Genomic DNA, 21,917 nt, shown 5'->3' on the forward strand with positions numbered 1-21,917 from the left:
TGTTGACTTTAAAGCCAGGGCACCTGGGGCTGGAATTGTGGCTCAGCAGTAGAGTGCTCTCCTGCATGTGTGTGCAAGGCGCTGGGTTTGACCCTCAGGACCACATAAAAATACATAAAATAAAAACATGTGTCCAACCTCAACTAAAAAAAATACTAAAAAAAAAAAAAAAAAAAAAAAAAGGTCAGGGCTCCTCCAGCCCCTAAAAAATCCAGAGAAAACTAATTAATTTTTACTTAAATTTTAGAGATGTTACTCTAAAACCAACAAGTTCTTTTGAATTTATAATTCAAAAAGCAATGAGTTTACCGTCTCTGATAAAATATAAAAAAGGGCTGGGGATGTGGCTCGGAGTTACGCACCCTGGGTTCAATCCCTGGTACCAAACAAACAAACAAACAAATCCATGATAAATAATCTTCTTTAAAATAATCTTCTCCAGGTTACAAAATACTTATGTGCTCCACTGTAGAAATCTGAGAAATCAGAAAATTATAAAGAAAGCAAAAATTCATAATTCTATCTCTATAGCTACTGCAAATGTTTTGGTGTGTCTCTTCTAGTTTTTAAAATGCCTGTATGCATTTATTTACACAGTCGAAATCAGATTCCTATGTGGTTTTGCAACCTGAGTTTTACTTTTAAAAATACAATGGGAATTTCTCTGTCGTATTCAATAATCTTCCTAAGCATAATTTTGTAAAAAATTCCATACTACAAATATACCTAAAAGTCAGCTTGACCGCTTTGTTTTCACAGTAAAGAATTTTACTTGGCCCTGGTTCTAAGCCTACTCTGTAAACAGTGTAGATAAGATCACAGAATCAGCCCCCCAAATAAAATACTCAAACCTAATTGGACGTTTTTCCAGGGCAAAGGAACTATGAATCCAGCAATTCCAAGTTCCTCCAAACCTGATCATTTCAATAAGAAGATATTCATCATGTGAAACAGAGCTCCACCCTCCCAGAAATCCCCAAAGTTTTGAGAGGCATCCAAAGCTTTAAGATTCTGAGAACACATTCTGAAGTTGCTTCGCCCACTGTGATCCAGCCGCAGTTTCCTGCCCCGCGGCGTTCAAATTTCGAGGAAGACCCAGAGAACTGAGCGCCTCGACTTTCCCCCTGGGTTTAACACGCGACGTGGTTAAGTTCGCGGAGATGGCCCGGCGCGCAACCTTCGGCTTGCAGGTTCCCCTGGCAGAGCCTGCAGCTTGGAACGCTGGGGACCAGCGCCTCTCCAGGTACTATGCCCTCGCCCTCGGCGCGCGTTCGTCAGAATCCCAAATTCAGGTCGCGGGAACGAACTTGGGAGGAGCGCGCCCCGGGTCCCCGCCCTGCCCTGACTACAGCCTCCCCCTCCCACCCCCCTCGCCGCTCCAACTGGAAGCGCGCAGGCGCAGCCGACCAGGAGTCCTGCCAACTGTCCAGGAGCCTGAGGTCGCCTGTGCCATCCCTGCCACTTCCACGCTCGCCATGGGCCTGGGTCCCCGGCTGCTGCTACCGCTTCTGCTTTGCCTGGGGCTCAGCGCACTCGTGTCTTCGGGCTCCTCGGGCAACCGCAAGCGAGGCCCTTTGGTGACAGCCAAGGTGACCGAACGGCGGGCAGCCACTTCCCCTCCTGTGGGCTGGGGGATGGTGGTGCTTTGGATTTGGACTGGGACTTCTGTGTCCCGGCCGGGAGGAGGGGGCTTCCTGAGCGCAGGGACACTGGAAGTGGCGGTGCGGTAGGTGGTAGAGGGCTGCTCGCGTGGGAGGAGCGGCCCTCTTCCGGGATACTCGGGGCTCTGGGACCAGGCTAGTCTTCCTCTGTCGCCTGCTGTTTGTACTCAGTCTCTGGGGTCGTGGTCCGCCGTTACCGCGCTGGAGTCGGAAGCCTAGTTCTCCTGGGAGGAGACAACTCCAGTACTTCCTTCGGCGTGGCCTGGACTTGGGAACAAAGCAGGAGGAATGCAGAGGGAGGGGACGGGCGGCAGAGACGAGCTAGCAACCGAGTGACCGCGGCCCGGCCGCCCACCACGCACGTCATTGGGTCAGGAAGAGCCGAACTCCAAGCTGACCTTGAATGCCCTCCTCCTCTCCCTCCTCCCTTGTTCCCCTCCCCTCTCTCTCCACTTAAGAACTATCACCTCCCCTGGGAGGGAGAGGTGCACTTTTAAACTTCGGGCTGGACCCTGAGTTTAGGATGATGCTAGGCGCGGTAGAGGTGACACCTCTAGTGTTGGGCCTAACTTTTCATCTCTGTTGGGGGCACGTTTAGGGAATCTGCCTGGAATTGCGTCCTCACGGCTTGATACTCAGATACTTAACGCCACTTTAGTTTTATTTTCAGCGAGTTTTACCTAAGGTTAGAAGATAATGGGATGGTGCAGAGAGAGAGAGAGAGGGAGGTAATATTGCGGTGCCCGTGATCACCACTTCTAGAAAACCCACCGGCAGTCGTGTCTTGGAATCTGGAGGGCGGTTTGGGCAGATTAAAGGGGTCTTAACAAGCAGGCGGGGGTAGTCAGTGAAAAATGATACCTTTAAACTAGTTAGCATTCTTAAATCCTCCATGGAAGACGCCACCCAAGGAGCTGAGACATTACCCAAGGAGCAGGGAGGACAACAGGTGTGGGAGAGGGAGGTTCAGCCCAACGTCTGATGATGTAAGGGAAGAGAACTGAAAGCCCTGGTCATGCTGCAGGCAGGGTTGATAAACTCAGCCTGGTTCCTCTGAGAAGCTCTGATTCTACTCGCAGCCTCATAATCTAGCTTTACAACTGGTTTGTGGAGGGCCACAGAGCTGAAAGGGTTTCTTTCAGTCTGCACGTACTATTTCTGTCTCTTGGTTGTTGAAAACCATAAACATAAAATTTATACAACTATGAGATGTTGAAGGAGATGAAACTAATATAGTTTGGGTGATATTTGAAAACACCTGATGCAGGTCATGGGTCGTGTGTTTTCTTTCATATGTGGAAACTAAAGAGGAAAAAGGAAGAGAAAGGTGGGTATCTCATGAAATTGGAAGGGAGAACAGTAAAGGAAAGGGACCAAGGGGGAGGCTGGAGGTGAAGGAAAAGGGAGATACTGGGGAATGATATTGCCCAAAATATATTGTTGTATTTTGTGCATCTATGAATATGTAGCAATAAACATCACCATTATGTACAACTATAATGTACCAATAAAAAAGGAAAAAAAGAAAGAAAAATACCTGATGGATGAAAAAAATCAGTTTGGGAAAGGCTTAGGTAGTAAAGGACAGGTGCAAAGATATCCAGGCAGGAAAGCCATCAGTGGGTTCAGAGGATGCAGAGTACTGTGTGGCTTTGGGGCAGGGATGAGAGCACAGTGGCCTGACATGAGGTGGGGGAGGGGTGCTCATCCATCATTCAGGGGTTTAACAGCTGTAAGGTGTGTGGGCATTGAGGTAATTATTCTTATAATTTGAGGTCTTATTTTAAGTGTAGTTAGTTGCTGAAGAGTTTTATACATAGGAATGACATCATTTCATATCTCCTTTTAAGAAATCCCTCTGGTCAGTCAGTGGAGTGTGAACTGGAGTCCAGATAGTGGTTTGGATTAGGGTGGAGATCTTGGGAATGGGGAGCAAAGGAGGAACTTGGAATATGTTTTAGAGATATAACTAACAGGAGATGCTGACAGTGTAGACAGAGGGAGGGAGAGAGCATAGAATGGTCAGAGAAAATGCAGGACGCCCAATGAGATGTGAATTTCACATTAACAATGAATAAATTTTTACTGTGCATCCCCTGGAATATTTGGGAACAAGTTTCACTGGGAAACTTTTTAAACATACTGATGAAGAGCTAGCCGATCACCATCTTTGGGGAAGGAGTCCAGTCATTTACCTTTTTTTTTTTTTAAATTTTTATTAGTTATTGATGGACCTTTATTTATTTATTTGTTTATATGAGGTCCTGAGAATTCATCTCAGTGCCTCACACATGCTAGGCAAGCGCTCTTCCATTGAGCCACAACCCCAACCCCAGTAGTTTACCTTTTAACAACATTCTGGTGAGTTCTGAGGTGCAGCCTGGGCTGGGAACCACTAGAATAAAGCTGAGCAAGGAGAAAACTGCAGGAGGGCAAGAATTGGGACATGCTGAGCCCAGGTCTAGGGCACTGTTACTAAGGGAGAGTTTTCATGTGCTCCACTCTTGCTTGGAATTGTAACTTAACATATCTTTTATTTTTTTCCCCTACCAAATGTATCAAGTTCTGAAAGCTAATTGCCTAGACAAGCCTTATACCCATTGGACTCTTTTGAATTACTTTTTTAGTGAACATATTTAAGCAACTAAATATATTGGAAAATGAACATATTAAAAATAATTTATCTGAGTGCAGAAAAGTAGATTTATTGGCCACTGCTCTAGTGCATTGTTTTTCTCAGCAGTGTTTTATAAGAATCTGTAAATAAAAGATAGGAGGTTCTGGTTTCTCCCAAAGGACTGTTAGTGGCACTAACCTTGTCCACGGATCCTGCTGCTGAGCCAACCTGGCAGCGTCCTCCTGCCCTGCAGGGACTCAGGTGAGGCTCTGATTCACTGGAATCAGAATCCACTGAATTTTGATTTCCTGAATTTTTCAGTAAATGTGATGAATTCTGTGCAGGATCCAGCATGCCAAACAGCACTGCCATCTTTCTAGCTACACAGCTTGCAAACATGTTAGCCAGTAGTGGCTACGCAGCAACATCTAAGGGACCTTGGACAAGTTATCTAATATCTGGGGTTCCACTTTCTCCTCTGTAAAAAGGAGATAGAAATAATACCTACCTGGAAGGGTTTTATGTATTAAATGTGCTAAAGCAGGTAAAATGGTTCGTCTATGGTCCCTGGTTTAAGAGGCCACTGGTTGATGTTAGAAATGTTCATCTTATTAATCCTGTTGTGATAGCAAGGAATCATCATCTATTTTACAGATGAGGAATAAGAGCTCAGAGTTTAGTTTGCCAAGAGTCTATGGACATTTAGTGGTGGATCTGGCTTTAACCATTTCCTTCACATCACCGCTCATGTGCTTGGTACTTTGACAGTTACTTTGGAAGGATTTTGGCAGTATTAATGCCATAGGGGTTTGGATCAGGCTGTGTGAGTGCCTCTTCTCTGCTTCCTTACTTCCTCTAACCTTCAGTGCCCCCCAATTTTTAAATGACTTTCAAGGATGGCTTGAGGGGAAGAAGTGATGAGTTGCCCACCCACAAAGCGCAGGACAATGTCCAAGTCCCAGCTTTTCAGGAACACCCTGATCCCCACAATCACCAGCCCTTCCCAGGACTTATCTTTATCTGACTCATCTTATAAAACCCAGTTGCCCATTATATTGTTACCGCTGTTGACCGGTGACGAGTCCTTGCTTCCCTGATGTTGAAGAATAACACCAAAGAAGCACGCCGAGGCAGGGTCAGAGTAGAAATTAGGAGTTTATCAAAGGACAGCAGAAAAGACTTCTCCCGGAGGAAGAAGGGGACCCAAGCGGTGGAATCCGTGGAAGTTCGGTTGTTTCCCCTTTTTATAGTTTTGGTGATGGAATGCAGGTTGGAAGGGTTAGGACACAGGTGGGCCAAACGGGCAGGAAGGACTTTTGGGATGGACTTATCACTTCTCTGGGATGGGCTATCTCCAAATCTGTTGGGGGCTGTTTCTTGGGCTCCCTTAACATTTCTTTGAGGTGGACTTTGGCCTAGGGCCTTTTCAGGACTTCATTAACATTCCATGAGTTGTCCTGTTTTCCCCGAGTCATTCCCAGCATGGCCTCCATTTTAGATTTCACTCCATTTTAGACCCGATTTACCTAACTACACTGACTACCTAACTTTAAATCTGGCTTCAATATCATAGCATTTATGTGTATATTTTTTCTTCTACTGAACTTTAGACTCCAGGAGGGTAAAAACTTTGTAGCTCACCCTTGTCCAGCACTGGACTTTGTTCCCAGAGACACTCAGCAAAGTTAGAAATGAGTTGTCTGGCAGCCTCCCACCTCCTGTCTAGGGGTGTGGCCCCCTATTTCATTTCACTTGGCATTGAACATTTCTTGACTGTCTGCTTGTGTTGACAATATACTGGGATGGGGGGAACTAAAAACACTTTGTACCCTTTGGGGATTCCTTTACCTTGCCTGCAAGAGCTGGACTGGTGATATGTAACAGTTTAACTACAGGTAGCCTGGGCTGAAATTCTGGCTCTAACACACAACCTTGGTAAATCACTTAACCTCTCTCACCCTCACTTTCCTCATTTATAAATTAGTGATAATACTCCTCCCTTCCCAGGATGTGGTGAGGATTCATCTTATAAGAGGATGTAGGTAAAGCACACAGAGACACCACTATTGTGTTTCCCTTTTCCTTTTTCTTCCCGCTTCCTTCTCCCCTTTATATAAAGGTGTCACCCTGTCAACCATCCTTACATTCTCTCAGGCACCACCCCAGTGCAGCCCATTATGGCGTCATTCTTTTTTTTTTGGGGGGGGGGATCTGTGGTTTTTTTTTATTGTTGGTTGTTCAAAACATTACATAGTTCTTGATATATCATATTTCACACTTTGATTCAAGTGGGTTATGAACTCCCATTTTTACCCCGTATACAGATTGCAGAATCACATCGGTTACACAACCATTGATTTACATATTGCCATACTAGTGTCTGTTGTATTCTGCTGCCTTTCCTATCCTCTACTATCCCCCCTCCCCTCCCCTCTCCTCCCCTCTTCTCTCTCTACCCCCTCTACTGTAATTCATTTCTCCCCCTTGTATTATTTTTCCCTTTCCCCTCACTTCCTCTTGTATGTAATTTTGTATAACCCTGAGAGTCTCCTTCCATTTCTATGCAATTTCCCTTCTCTCTCCCTTTCCCTCCCACCTCTCATCCCTGTTTAATGTTAATCTTCTTCTCATGCTCTGTTCTTAGTTACTCTCCTTATATCAAAGAAGACATTTGGCATTTGTTTTTTAGGGATTGGCTAGCTTCACTTAGCATAATCTGCTCTAATGCCATCCATTTCCCTCCAAATTCTATGATTTTGTCGTTTTTTAATGCAGAGTGTATACATTTATACATCATTTATACATCATTGTGTATAAATGCCATATTTTTTTATCCATTCGTCTGTTGAAGGGCATCTAGGTTGGTTCCACAGTCTTGCTATTGTGAATTGTGCTGCTATGAACATCAATGTAGCAGTGTCCCTGTAGCATGCTCTTTTTAGGTCTTTAGGGAATAGACCAAGAAGGGGAATAGCTGGGTCAAATGGTGGTTCCATTCCCAGCTTTCCAAGAAATCTCCATACTGCTTTCCAAATTGGCTGCACCAATTTGCAGTCCCACCAACAATGTACAAGTGTACCCTTTTCCCCACATCCTCGCCAGCACTTGTTGTTGTTTGACTTCATAATGGCTACCAATCTTACTGGAGTGAGATGGTATCTTAGGGTGGTTTTGATTTGCATTTCTCTGACTGCTAGCGATGGTGAGCATTTTTTCATGTACTTGTTGATTGATTGTATGTCCTCCTCTGAGAAGTGTCTGTTCAGGTCCTTGGCCCATTTGTTGATTGGGTTATTTGTTATTTTATTGTCTAATTTTTTGAGTTCTTTGTATACTCTGGATATTAGGGCTCTATCTGAAGTGTGAGGAGTAAAGATTTGTTCCCAGGATAGGCTCCCTATTTACCTCTCTTATTGTTTCTTTTGCTGAGAAAAAAACTTTTTAGTTTGAGTAAGTCCCATTTGTTGATTCTAGTTATTAACTCTTGTGCTATGGGTGTCCTATTGAGGAATTTGGAGCCCGACCCCACAGTATGTAGATCAGAGCCAACTTTTTCTTCCATCAGACGCCATGTCTCTGATTTGATATCAAGCTCCTTGATCCATTTTGAGTTAACTTTTGTGCATGGCGAGAGAAAGGGATTCAGTTTCATTTTGTTGCATATGGATTTCCAGTTTTCCCAGCACCATTTGTTGAAGATACTATCCTTCCTCCATTGCATGCTTTTAGCCCCTTTATCAAATATCAGATAGTTGTAGTTTTGTGGATTGGTTTCTGTATCCTCTATTCTGTACCATTGGTCCACCCGCCTGTTTTGGTACCAGTACCATCCTGTTTTTGTTACTATTGCTCTGTAGTATAGTTTGAAGTCTGGTATCGATATACCGCCTGATTCACACTTTCTGCTTAGCATTGTTTTTGCTATTCTGGGTCTTTTATTTTTCCACATGAATTTCATGATTGCTTTCTCTATTTCTACAAGAAATGCCGTTGGGATTTTGATTGGCATTGCATTAAACCTATAGAGGACTTTTGGCAATATTGCCATTTTGATGATGTTAGTTCTGCCTATCCATGAACAGGGTATATTTTTCCATCTTCTAAGATCTTCTTCTGTTTCTCTCTTTAGGGTTCTGTAGTTTTCATTGTATAAGTCTTTCACCTCTTTTATTAGGTTGATTCCCAAGTATTTTTTTTTTTTGAGGATATTGTGAATGCAGTGGTTGTCCTCATTTCCATTTCAGAGGATTTGTCACTGATATACAGAAATGCCTTTGATTTACGTGTGTTGATTTTATATCCTGCCACTTTGCTGAATTCATTTATTAGCTCTAATAGTTTCTTTGAAGACCCTTTTGGGTCTGCTAGGTATAGAATCATGTCACCTGCAAATAGTGATAATTTAAGTACTTCTTTTCCTATTTTTATGCCTTTAATTTCTTTTGTCTGTCTAATTGCTCTAGCCAGTGTTTCGAGAACTATGTTGCACAGAAGTGGTGAGAGAGGGCATCCCTGTCTTGTTCCAGATTTTAGAGGGAATGCCTTCAATTTTTCTCCATTCAGAATGACGCTAGCCTGAGGCTTAGCATAGATTGCTTTTACAATGTTGAGATATGTTCCTGTTATCCCTAGTTTTTCTAATGTTTTGAACATAAAGGGATGGTGTACTTTGTCGAATGCTTTTTCCGCATCTATCAAGATGATCATATGGTTCTTATTTTTAAGTCTATTGATGTGGTGAATAACATTTATTGATTTCCATATATTGAACCAGCCTTGCATCCCAGGGATGAATCCTACTTGATCATGGTGCACAATTTTTTTGATATGTTTTTGAATCCGATTTGCCAGAATTTTATTGAGGATTTTTGGATCTAGGTTCATTAGAGATATTGGTCTGTAGTTTTCTTTCTTTGAAGTGTCTTTGTCTGGTTTAGGAATCAGGGTGATGTTGGCCTCGTAGAATGAATTTGGAAGTTCTCCCTCTTTTTCTATTTCCTGAAATAGCTTTCCTGAAAAGTATTGGTATTAGTTCCTCTTTAAAGGTTTTGTAAAACTCTGCTGTATACCCATCAGGTCCTTGGCTTTTCTTACTTGGTAGTCTTTTGATGGTTTCTTCTGTTTCCTCAATTGATATTGGTCTGTTTAGGTTGTCTATATCCTCCTGACTCAATCTGGGCAGATCATATGACTTAAGAAATTTATCGATGCCTTCACTAACTTCTATTTTATTGGAGTATAAGGAGTCAAAATAATTTCTGAGTATCTTCTGTATTTCTGAAGTGTCTGTTGTGATATTGCCTGTTTCATCCCATATGCTAGTAATTTGAGTTCTCTCTCTTCTTCTCTTCATTAGCGTGGCTAAGGGTCTGCCAATTTTATTTATTTTTTCAAAGAACCAACTTTTCGTTTTGTCAATTTTTTCAATTGTTTCTTTTGTTTCGATTTCATTAATTTCAGCTCTGATTTTAATTATTTCTTGCCTTCTACTTCTTTTGCTGTTGTTTTGCTCTTCTTTTTTTAGGATTTTGAGATGAAATATGAGATCATTTATTTGTTGTTGTTTTTTTCTTTTTTTAAGGAATGAACTCCAAGCAATGAATTTTCCTCTTAGAACTGCTTTCAATGTGACCCATAGATTTCGATATGTTGTGTTTGTGTTTTCATTTATCTCTAAGAATTTTTTAATTTCCTCCTGGATGTCTTCTATAACCCATTGATCATTCAGTAACCTATTGTTCATTCTCCAAGTGATGCATGATTTTTCCTTCCTTCTTTTATCGTTGATTTTCAGTTTCATTCCATTGTGATCAGATAAGATGCATGGTATTATCTCTACTCCTTTATATTGTCTAAGAGTTGCCCTGTGACATAATATATGATCTATTTTTGAGAAGGATCCATGTGCTGCTGAGAAAAAAGTGTAACTGCTTGATGTTGGGTGGTATATTCTATATATGTCAATTAAGTCTAGGTTGTTAATTGTGTTATTGAGTTCTATAGTTTCCTTATTCAACTTTTGTTTGGAAGATCTGTCCAGTGGTGAGAGAGGTGTGTTGAAGTCTCCCATGATTATTGTATGGTGGTCTATTAGACTCTTGAACTTGAGAAGAGTTTGCTTGATGAACATAGCAGCACCATTGTTTGGGGCATATATATTTATGATTGTTATGTCTTGTTGGTGTATGGTTCCCTTGAGAAGTATGTAGTGTCCCTCATTGTCCCTCTTGATTAACTTTGGCTTGAAATCTATTTTATTTGATATGAGTATGGATACTCCTGCTTATTTCCGAAGTCCATATGAGTGATATGATTTTTCCCAACCTTTCACCTTCAGTCTATGTATGTCTTTTCCTATCAAATGTGTCTCCTGTAGGCAGCATATTGTTGGGTCTTGTTTTGTGATCCATTCTACTTGCCTGTGTCTCTTAATTGGTGAGTTTAAGCCATTAATATTTAGGGTTATTATTGAGATATGGGTTGTTCTTCCAGCCATATTTGTTTATTTATGTTACTAAACATGGTTTGTTTTCCTCTTTGACTACTTCCCCCCCTTTACTGTCCTACCTCCCACTGTCGGTTTTCATTGTTATTTTCCATTTTCTCTTCCTGTAATGTTTTGCCGAGGATGTTTTGAAGAGATGGTTTTCTAGTTGCAAATTCTTTTAACTTGTGTTTATCGTGGAAGGTTTTAATTTCATCTTCCATCCTGAAGCTTAATTTCGCCAGATACACGATTCTTGGTTGGAACCCATTTTCTTTCAGTGTTTGAAATATGTTATTCCAGGATCTTCTAGCTTTCAGAGTCTGGTTGAAAGATCAGCTGTTATCTTGATTGGCTTATCCCTAAATGTAATCTGCTTCCTTTCTCTTATAGCTTTTAAAATTCTCTCCTTATTCTGTATGTTGGGCATCTTCATTATAATGTGTCTAGGTGTGGATCTCTTATGATTTTGCACATTCGGTGTCCTGTAGGCTTCTAGGATTTGGGATTCTGTCTCATTCTTCAAGTCTGGGAAGTTTTCTTGTATTATTTCATTGAATAGATTGCTCATTCCTTTGGTTTGGTGCTCTATACCTTCCTGTATCCCAATGACTCTTAAGTTTGGTCTCTTTATGTTATCCCATATTTCTTGGATGTTCTGCTCATGGTTTCTTAACAGTCTTGCTGAGCTGTCTATGTTCTTTTCAAGTTGAAATATTTTGTCTTCATTGTCTGATGTTCTATCTTCTAAATGTTCTACTCTGCTGGTAGTATTCTCAATTGAGTTTTTAAGTTGATTTATTGCTTCCTGCATTTCTAGGATTTCTGTTTGTTTGTTTTTTATAATCTCTATCTCCCTGTATAGTTGATCTTTTGCTTCTTGGATTTGTTTATGTAATTCATTGTCGAAGTGATCTCTCATTGTCTGATTTTGCTGTCTAATGTCTTCCTTGAGACTCCAGATCATCTGAAGCATGTATATCCTGAATTCTTTATCTGACATTCTATCTGCTGCAGCTATTACCTCTTCTAAAGTTGAGTTGACCTGCATTGCTTGTGGTCCTTTCTTTCCTTGTCTTTTCATACTGCTGGCGTTTCTTTCTGCTTGGTGAAACTGTTGTGTTTTTGAAATTTTCCCCTTATATATTTATATTGCTCTTGTATAGTTGAAGTCTCCCTTGCAGGGGCGGGCGGCGGCTGTGCTCCTCCTCCAATTGGGGTGATCTGTCTACCACGCTGACGGGCCGCTGGGTCTGTTCTGCTGCTCCGTCGCAGGTCTGCCTACCTTGCAGGTGCGGGCTGCGGCTCTGCTCTGCCCCTCCTCCAATTGGTGTGACGTGTCCACCATGCCCGCGGACCCCTGGGCCTGTTCTGCCGGTCGGTCGCAGGTCTGCCTACCTTGCAGGCGCAGACGGCAGCTCTGCTCTGCCCTTACTCCAATTGGGGTGATGTGTCTACCATGCTGGCAGGCCACTGGGCCTGTTCCTCCGGTCAGTCGCAGGTCTGCCTACCTTGCGGGCTCAGGCGGCGGCTCTGCTCTGCCCCTACTCCAAATGGGGTGACGTGTCTGCTGAGCCGGCAGGCCCCTGGGCCTGTTCCACCGGTTGGTCACAGGTCTGCCTACCTTGCGGGCGCGGGTGGCGGCTCTGCTCTGCCCCTACTCCAATTGGGGTGATGTGACTACCTTGCAGGCGGGTCACTGGGCCTGTTCCGGGCACGGGCAAAGGCTCTGCCCTGCCCCTAATCCAATTGGGGTGACGTGTCTACCACGCCGACAGGCCGCTGGGCCTGTTCCTCCGGTCGGTCGCAGGTCTGCCTACCTTGCGGGCTCAGGCGGCGGCTCTGCTCTGCCCCTACTCCAGTTGGGGTGATGTGACTACCACGCCATCGGGTCGTTGGGCCTGTTCTGGATGTGGGCGGCGGCTCTGCTCGGCCCCTACTCCAAATGGGGTGACGTGACTGCCACGCCGATGGGTCGCTGGGCCTTTTCTGGGCGCGGGCAGTGGCTCTGCTCTGCCCTGCCCCTCTGGCTTGATGACAAAGTGAGAGAATATGGCGTCATTCTTGAACTGGTGCATAAAATTCCAAGTTCTCTTTCTCCTCCATTTGATTATTATTCCCAATGTCTCATTTGCCTTCCCCCGCCCCCAACCCCATACCAGGGTGCTTAACCACTGAGCCTCATGTATTTTATTTAGAGACAGGGTTTCACTGAGTTGCTTAGGGCTTTGCTAAGTTCCTGAGGCTGGCTTTGCACTCTCAATCCTCCTGTTTCAGCCTCCCAAGCCGCTGGTATTACAGGCATGTGCTGCGCCGCCATGCCCAGCTGGGCCCGATTCATTCCATTCTGTTGTCTTCAAAACTTGAACCTTCAAGTCCACCATCTTTTCTCTGTCTTTTGGAACTGGTGGGCAGCTGTCTTCCAGGGACTTTGTCCTCGCCTGTGGTCACAGAACTGCATTGCTTTTCTGCAAACAGAACACATTTCCTACTTTGGTGCTTTGCTTCCAATAAGTGGCAGGTGAGCTAACCCTTGTGTCTGATACTGCTCCCCTCCTCCAGGCCTGCTTCCCAGGATGTCCTCTCCCAGCCCTTAATATCGCTCCAAGCCTCGATATACAGGATTCCTGGGGCATCTGTCACATGCTGCCTTGTACTTATCTTATTCTTTTAAACTACCTAAGAACAGGGGTTCTCTCGTACACCTTGTGACTTTACACTACCTTTCACATAGATCTTTAATAAATACTGGTCAACTAAATAAGATTTGATTTTCTCATTTCTGTTAGAGTTGGGAAAACTACTATAGTTTCTTGTACTCCTTCATGAAGTTGCAGGATACTGCAATTTGGGGGAAGAATCATATCAATAGGTAAACTAGACTGTGTGTAAAAATATATGATTTTTATTGAAGCATTATGCTGGGACAGTCAATTTTTCTTCATCTTCTCAGGCTGCTCTCCCAGATTTTATTTATTTATTTGCTTTCTAAATATTCACAGGAGTAATTTTCTCCTTGATTTTGCAAGTCTGGAAGGCCTTTCATGTGTCTTATAAGATGTTTTTTAGGATTACATCCCTGATTTTTTTTCCTGAGACTGCTTCATTATTGTCCACACTGCATTTATACCTCGGCTTAAAAATTCTTTGTAGAAACTGCTTCTCACTACCACCAGCTTTGCACTGACCAGGCTCCCGTGAATGCTGTCCCCAGACCACTAATTGCAGATGAGACCCTTCTGCGCTGCCTTACCTCAAGGGCAGGGTCTTTCTGTAAGCTCTTCTATATAAATAATAATAAAACTTTTGCTGCTTCAGCCATGTAAAGATTGTAAAATGCCACATGGAACACTAAATATCACATCACCTTGTGACAGACGTGCTGATGTATTGGCAGAAGTCCTTGTCTTGAGCTAAAGCTTGACAGTCTTTACTTAGTGATTTTTCTAAACTGCAAGACATCTTTTTTCTTTGACAACCCTTCTTATATTTTTTAAAGCCATCTCTTGAATGTCTTTTTTTTAACCATTCAAACAGTAAATTGGTTCATATAATCTCAACTCTCTAATAGAATGCCCTTTGACTCCATGGCCTTTTCAAGCCTCTCTCTCAGTGATTTGGGAAGCAAAACGTGTATAATTTGGTTTCAGAACAAATAGTTTTTTTAAAAAAAAAGTCTAAAAGAACTTTTAAGACTTAATCTGCAAAAAAGGCAACTCATCCTCACTTTTGGGTGTTTTGTTTTAAGCTGTGACAGAGAAGGAACACATTCTACTTGGGTGACTTTGGGAATATGACAATAGAATCCAGTGTCTTAAGTTTAAAAGGTAAATGACTTTGTCAGGCATGGAGTGCAGTGCTCACTGTCTTTTGGATGAGACTGGGGACCTGGTGCTTGGACCTGAGTGGCAGGCCTTTTGAAGGACTGCTGTACATTTTAATCATCTTTTGTGAGTCCCTTGATAGCAGACATCTATTGAGAAGTCACTGGGAGTTTGGCAGTATTTGAAGTGACAAAAAAAAAAAAAAAAGAAAAAAGTAAATCTAGATGGCTAGCCTCTTTCTCTCCTCACTATTTTTTTCCCCTGCCAAGATTAGAGAGCAGTACCTTTGAAAAGAACAACACATTCCACTCTAATCTTCATCCCAAAGCTGGGGAACAGGAAGTAGCAGCAGAGTTCATCTGGGGCATGAGTAGGCAGTAGAATTCTTGAAGACTTTATTTGGCTGATTCTTGCAGTATTTGTAGAACTGACTTTAAACTCAGTACCTAGTACCATGCCTAGCCCTTAGAAGGTATTCATTAATTGTTTGTTGAATGAATATTGCAAGTGAACCATACTGACACAGACATTTTTAGAGCACCTTTCACTAATAGCCCCTTCATGACTCCTTTCTAAAATACCGATGGGCAGGCTTTCCTCAGATTTTAATTTTGATTTAGCTTGTATTTTTGTCTTCTCCATGTTATAACCCTCTATTCTGTGTTTTCAATTATATGCAGGTCTTCTTTGATATAAGGATTGGAGACAGAGATGTGGGCAGAATTGTGATTGGCCTCTTTGAAAAAGTTGTACCCAAGACAGTGGAAAATTTTGTCACTCTGGCAACAGGAGAGGTCTGTCTCCATTTTATTTCCTTCAACTGTGCACACACAAAAAAATTGTATTTTATTTCTTTTAAGTAAAACACAAAATGCCGCTGGGAGAACAAGTATTAAATTAATGTCAAATGAATCTGTGACATTTAATTATATTTTACTATGAAATCTTTATTTATTTCAGGTACACAGCCTCTGTAGGCTTCCAGAAATTAGAAGAAAACAAGTGAAAATGCTCTTGTTTTTACTTATTCACATCAATACTCTCTTTCTACAGTTTGTTCATAGTTTGTTTATTTGTGGTTTTGGTCAGCCAGTGATAAGTTTCTCTCAGTAAATCATTGCTGTCACTGGGTATGGTGGCACACACCTGTAGTCCTAGCTACTTGGGAGGCAGAGGCTGGAGGATCACCTAGTTCCAGACCAGCCTAAGCAACTTAATGAAATCTGTCTCAAAATTAAAAAATAAATAAATAAAAAGGGTTGGGGGTGTGGCTTGGTGGTAGAACACCCCTGGGTTCAATCTCTAGTACTTCCAGAGAGAAGAGAGAGAGAGAAAGAGAGAGAGAGAGAGAGAGAGAGAGAGAGAGAGAAATCATTGCCAAGACCTCATCAAATTCTGTAGATATTTTGATTTTTCTCACTTTACCATTTTCAAATAAACACTGGGGTTGAAGGTTCATCTTTCAGTATGGATTTTTTTTTCTACTTGTGTATTCAATTGAAATAATCTCTTTAGAAAGGATATGGATATAAAGGAAGCACCTTTCATCGTGTCATCAAGGATTTCATGATTCAAGGAGGAGACTTCACTGCGGGAGATGGCACTGGTGGTAGGTAACGCCATCTTTTGCCTTTCTCCTTTCCCACTTCCCAAGCTGAAACCCAAGAGTCAGTCAGTATGTGAACCCAAGATAGCCAGATTCCCCCATTTAAGAAGCAAGGCCATAAAGACAGCTCAAAGTCTTTCCAGAAGATAGAGGTTTGGGGACCTCATTTACCAGAATCTTTCTGGGTGTGAATGAATGAATCTTCCTAATTTGGATGGTTTTGGTGTTCGTTGTCATAGTGTAGACCCATTCATTTGGCAGAATATCTCACAATTATTAAAACCGCTCGACTGCTAGTATGTAGCAATATAAAGCAGTGCATGCCATAGGAAGGAAGAGGTGAACTATAGAGCCGTGTGCCCTGGGGTGGCAGCTGGCCACAAGTTGGGGCCGGGGAAGAGGATGGGACATGGTGCCAGAATAACAGGATTGGAGTGTAGGTGGCAGGATCATGATGAATTTTTCCCTTTCTTTCAAAAGTGTTTTCTTTTATTGTCGATTTTTTAATAATAAAAAAGTTATAGCTGAGTCATCAAAATTATAACTAATTCCAGGAACAAAGTAAAATAAAGGACAAATACTTAAGGTCATTGAGTTTCAAATCTCCCTCAGCATATTGTGTCTCATTGAGGATCATAACTACCCAGCTCCATGGACTATTTTCCTTCTGAAATGTAGGGAGAAGCTTTTCTTTTCTTTTTTTCCTACAGAACACCTATTGCATGTGTAACTACACAAAATTTAAGATTTTAAGCTCAGAAAATACTTGTTAAGGTAGATATTAGTTGCTTACTTTTTAAAGAAAAGCCACTTTCAGTCATTATTTCTATTTATGTTTATTGTAATGGTTTATTTCTTGATAATAAAAATAGTTGCCCTTAAATGTTATGATTTACCAGGCACTTTATAAAGAGTACTTTTAGCTCTTGCAAAAATGCTATAGGGTATAAGGATACAGAATGGAGTAGAGAAGCTGGTTCAGGTTCGTCAAGGTTACAGGGTTTGCTGAGAATGCTTGTGGAAGCAATCCTAGCTGCTGAGGTGCCAGACTTACCGGAAAACCTGGTAGCTCTAGTACCTGCACTCTTGGTACCAGCATCCACCATCCCACCATACGATCCAGCAGGAAGAGTGAGCTTTACTTTGCTATCTTTTCTATTTTTATTCTCTCTCTATTTTCCCTCCCCAACACATGTGGGTCTGGGGTTAAAATTTTCTGAGAGGAAATTTTGAACTATTTAAATTTAGCCTAGACCCCTCTGGGCAGAGCTTTCCAGCTTGGTCACCCACATGTCCCTGCCCAACCAGCTATAAATTGCTTGACTTTGATATCTACTTCTGGTCCTTTTAACGGAGCCAGGATTTTGAGGTTGGCAACCAGTGGATAAGGAGCTCAGTAATACAAAAGCACAAGAGGCCTTCAAGGTGTTAGGAATGAGGCAGATGCTCCCTATGGTCCATATTGTTGTTATGGGAGAGGGCTTCTACTATATCCGCTACTTTGCTAGAATTCCAGATCACAGGCTGGTTCTTCAGCAAGGCTGATCCTCAGGTGGTCCCAATTCTCAGGATGCATCCTTGTGCATCCTGAGAGCCTTGCACTTAATGTCTTTCATCCTAGTTGCTACTGCCTCAGTGCTGAGGTAAGAAAAAGCACCAGCTTTAGAGTCAGAAAGTCAGATGTTCCAATTCTGATCTGCTGTTTTCAAGTTTTATACCTCTGTTTCCCAGTGTGAAAAGGGGACTGAGAATACCAACTACACTGGGATGTTGTGGGAATAAGCTGAGGGTGTCCACTCAGTGAGTGGTTGGGTGCCAAGGTAGCAGTGACCTGGGACAAGTCACCCCGAATATAGTACAGAGGTAGAGCCACGAGGCCGGCTCACCCACCTTTCCATCTGGCTTTCGGATACCACCCTTCCCTGCTGTTCCTTCTCCTTTCAGAGTGAAATCATTGACCTATATGATCCAGATTTGGCATTGGTTTGAGGCCAGAGGGGACCTGCCATCCTGTGCCATATCATAGGCATTTTTTTGCTTGTCTGTTTCAGGCCCTAGGGCCCTGCTTCCTTAAAGAGTTAATTTTATTCTCTCTTTCACTTCTCCATAGCTTTGACCATCTATTCCCCATTCTCATCTTCTGTTGGGCTCTATGAACGGATTACACTAAAGCTTTTTGTTTCCTATGAAGAGTTTACTTTTGGTTGATGTCTGTTCATTCTCCTCCCTTTTCAGGTTTTAGTATTTACGGTGAGACATTTCCTGATGAGAACTTCAAGCTGAAGCACTATGGTATTGGGTGGGTCAGCATGGCCAATGCTGGGCCTAACACCAATGGTTCCCAGTTCTTTATCACCTTGACCAAGCCCACCTGGTTGGATGGCAAACATGTGGTATTTGGAAAAGTCCTCGATGGGATGGTAACTTGATATATTACTTTTTCCTCTTTCAAAGTTTTATATTTATGAGAGTACCTTCAGTGATTCATTTTAATATTAAATGAGTTGTTAGAGATCCATTTTTATATGCTGACTGACCTCTTCAAAGGTAAGTAAATTAAATATGGCATGACATTATGGCATGTTAGGGACATTAGGATAGAAGCTGAAGACTTGACATGGAGAAGCTAAGTACTTAATTTATTTTGCTTCTGGCTGTAAATGGAAAGCCCTTTATAATATAACAAAATAAAACCAGGGTCCCATACATTCATAAAATGGAGTATTATTCAGTATTACAAAGAAAAGATGTGCTATCACATGGGTAAACCTGAGGACCTTATCCTAGGTGAAATAAGACAAATTGTCACAAAAAGACAATTACTCTACAAGTCTACTTACATGAGACACCTAAAGTAGTCAAATCTATAGAGACAGAAACTTGAATGGTGGTTGCCAGGGGCTTAGGGAAAGGCATTTGGAATGGAGTTTCAGTTTTGCAAGATTTAAAAAGGTTTGGAGACCAATTGCACAACAGTGTGAATAAACTTACACACTACTGAACTGTGCACGTGAAAAATGAATTGGATGGCAAATTCTGTGTTATATGTTTCTTACAGTTAAAATATTAAAAAGCCCTGAACCAGTGTGGTTCAGTCCGGATATCAAGTTGTATTCATGAACACACAGTACAGCAGCCAACATTCATTAAGAGAATTCAAATCTATGTTGTTATTCTCAAAGAACAGCAAAGGATCCAATTCATAACCCATAGGCCTGCTTCTTAAAATTCTCATTCTCTTCCTTTCTCACCACGTCTCCTTAGCAGCTGCCCAAAATAACTTTCTTCTAAACTGGCCACATTGAAGTCTGTCCAACCCAGCCCTGGACACCCTTGACTCCCGTGTCCTCTTCCATGTTCCATTATGTTTTGTTTTCATGTGAGTTGTTTGGCCTCCCTCATCCAAACAAATCAACCAGTTTCATCACTGTAGATTTTCCACATCTTCTACCTGCTATTCCGATTCAATGCAACTGAAGTCCAGGAATTGAGATGAATACTCAATGTGTTTGGAAAACTCATCAAAAGCCTGCCTTTTTGGTCTGTGACATCTTCCCTCCTTCACTGGGAAATATAAGTGGTGCATGTGCTTATGAGGGCTTCTAGGGCAAAGAAAGGGGTCTTTATACCACTGTTGGATTGAACAGGTTATATTAGTATCAGACTCAAGATTAATGGCTTGGGTCACCTTTAAAAGGGGCAAACCCAAGGGCTGGGGATATAGCTCATTTGGTAGAGTGCTTGCTTTACATGCACAAGGCCTTGGGTTCAATCCCCAACAGCACACACACACACACAGAATGAGGTCTACTTTTAAATCTGCTTTGTGGACCATTTTATTGTGCCTAAACATAGTATAGGGTAGAGCTTAAACTGATTCAAACTCCATGTTAACCTTTACATTGGATTGTAGCTGATGAATACAAATACTTTATTTGTAAAAGTATCTTAATTTTTTGAGTCTATATAATGCTTATTAAGAAAGAAGTACGGAAATAGACCAATATGTTCTTGGATAAACAAGGTAGCTGGTGAATTTTATTCCATGAGATATATATACATATATAATTAAAATAATTTTCTGAATCTTCTAAGTTTTTCACGCTTAGTGTGCATGGTTTTTTATAGTGATACAACTTACTTTCCCACTAGGGCTTTTGATTACACTAACACCAGAGCTGCCTGTCTGATTTTCTCTCTCCAGAGCGTGGTGCACTCCATAGAGCTCCAGGCAACTGATGAGCATGACCGTCCTCTCACCAACTGCACCATCATCAACAGTGGCAAGATAGAAGTGAAAACACCCTTCGTGGTTGAGGTCACAGACTGGTGACACAACCGATAGAAAACAAGGAATGCACCTGGCAGGGTGTGTGTGTATGTGTGAACAGTATGTGTGTGCACGTATTGTCTGCCCATCTGCCTTTAATTCTTCAGTTACTGTTTTGCTTTGCTTTTTACTTTCTTTTAATTTCCACTCCATGAAAGATTTAAAAACCAACCACTCTTAAGTTTAGTTTGTATGAATCTATGGTAAATCACCTATTTAGGAACTTTGATCTGAAAAGACACATCCACTTCCTTCCATGGTGCTGTTTTTAAATTAGAAAACTTTGTATTGGCTATTTATTTTTAAGAGCACACTCATTTGTTCGTTTGTTTTTGTTAAATTCATTGTTATCTGTATGTTAGGTGAAACTGAAGGTTTATTTGAAAAAGATGAAGACATGAATTTTATTTTTCTGTATTCAAATAATTCTTTTCTTAAAAGGAAACTTGATTAGTATAATCTGATATATGTCTTGGGGATTTTTGCCTGAGAAAAGGTGCTTTTGTGTTCTCTATATTAAATACTTTTTATATGCATTAATTCTTTTTGCAAGTCTCTATAAAATTTAAAATTACTTTAAAAAAATAAATGGATGGGGACCGGGGTTATGGCTCAGTGGTAGAATGCTTGCCTAGCATGTGTGAGGCACTGGATTCTATTCTCCACACTACACATAAATAAATGAATAAAATAAAGGTCCATCAACAACTAAAATATATGAAAAAATAATTTAAAAAATAAATATAAAAACACATGCACTCTAATAGTAACAATGAACACATTAGAGAAAAAATCAGAATGCTAACACAACTGGATAATTTGGGATAGGAACCACAGAATTATACCCTTCTACATCCCAAATACATAAACTGATTATTCACTAATTTTTATTTAGTAACATTTTAGAAAGTTTCCTGAGTCCAGTTGCAGTTGAAAGGAATCTTTTGGTCACCTACAGAGTGGGGGGTTAAGATTCAGGCTGTATTTAAACCAGATGGGAAAATACAGTCCTTCCAGGACCTTGTGACATCCCTTGCATGAAGTGCCACGCTCTATTCAGATGGAAGAAAATGGAGCTAGTATTCCTCCTCCAGCACACACGCAGTAAGAAGCTAAAGAATCCACCTCTCAAGCTGCATTCTAAGAAAATCGCCTCAATATGAAATGAAAATGGGCATTCTTGCTGCTGCTGAGGGGTATAAATTACTACAACACTCCCAGAGAGTAATTTGTTCATTTTTTTCCCAACAAATATTTATTGAAGGTATATTTTAGTATACCAGATTCCAGTTTGATTTTTGGAAATACCAAAATGAACAGGAGAAAAGGGCCTCATGGAGCTGACACTCTAGTGGGGAAGAGGGAGGATAGACAAATGAATAAAAAGGGCAGTGA

The 21,917-nt window shown here is 41.5% G+C and overlaps 1 protein-coding gene across 1 annotated transcript; it reads left to right on the forward strand.

Annotated features, from left to right (window-relative positions):
• The first annotated feature begins 1,380 nt into the window (after positions 1–1,380).
• Ppic (peptidylprolyl isomerase C) lies at positions 1,381–21,062 on the forward strand. The gene is made up of 5 exons (XM_005330879.5): positions 1,381–1,589; positions 15,267–15,380; positions 16,102–16,195; positions 18,428–18,612; positions 20,397–21,062. The coding sequence occupies exons 1-5, from the start codon at positions 1,476–1,478 to the stop codon at positions 20,523–20,525; spliced, it is 636 nt and encodes a 211-aa protein (XP_005330936.1). The 5' UTR covers positions 1,381–1,475; the 3' UTR covers positions 20,526–21,062.
• The last annotated feature ends 855 nt before the right edge of the window (positions 21,063–21,917 follow it).

Source organism: Ictidomys tridecemlineatus, chromosome 1, assembly GCF_052094955.1.
Source record: "Ictidomys tridecemlineatus isolate mIctTri1 chromosome 1, mIctTri1.hap1, whole genome shotgun sequence".
In the NCBI taxonomy this organism is placed as follows: domain Eukaryota; kingdom Metazoa; phylum Chordata; class Mammalia; order Rodentia; family Sciuridae; genus Ictidomys; species Ictidomys tridecemlineatus.

Coding starts and splice junctions, on each gene's coding strand:
- Ppic (XM_005330879.5), top strand. CDS start 1,476: ATGGGCCTGGGTCCCCGGCTGCTGCTACCGCTTCTGCTTTGCCTGGGG. Junction 1,590..15,266: donor GCCCTTTGGTGACAGCCAAG/GTGACCGAACGG, acceptor AATTATATGCAG/GTCTTCTTTGATATAAGGAT. Junction 15,381..16,101: donor TCACTCTGGCAACAGGAGAG/GTCTGTCTCCAT, acceptor TAATCTCTTTAG/AAAGGATATGGATATAAAGG.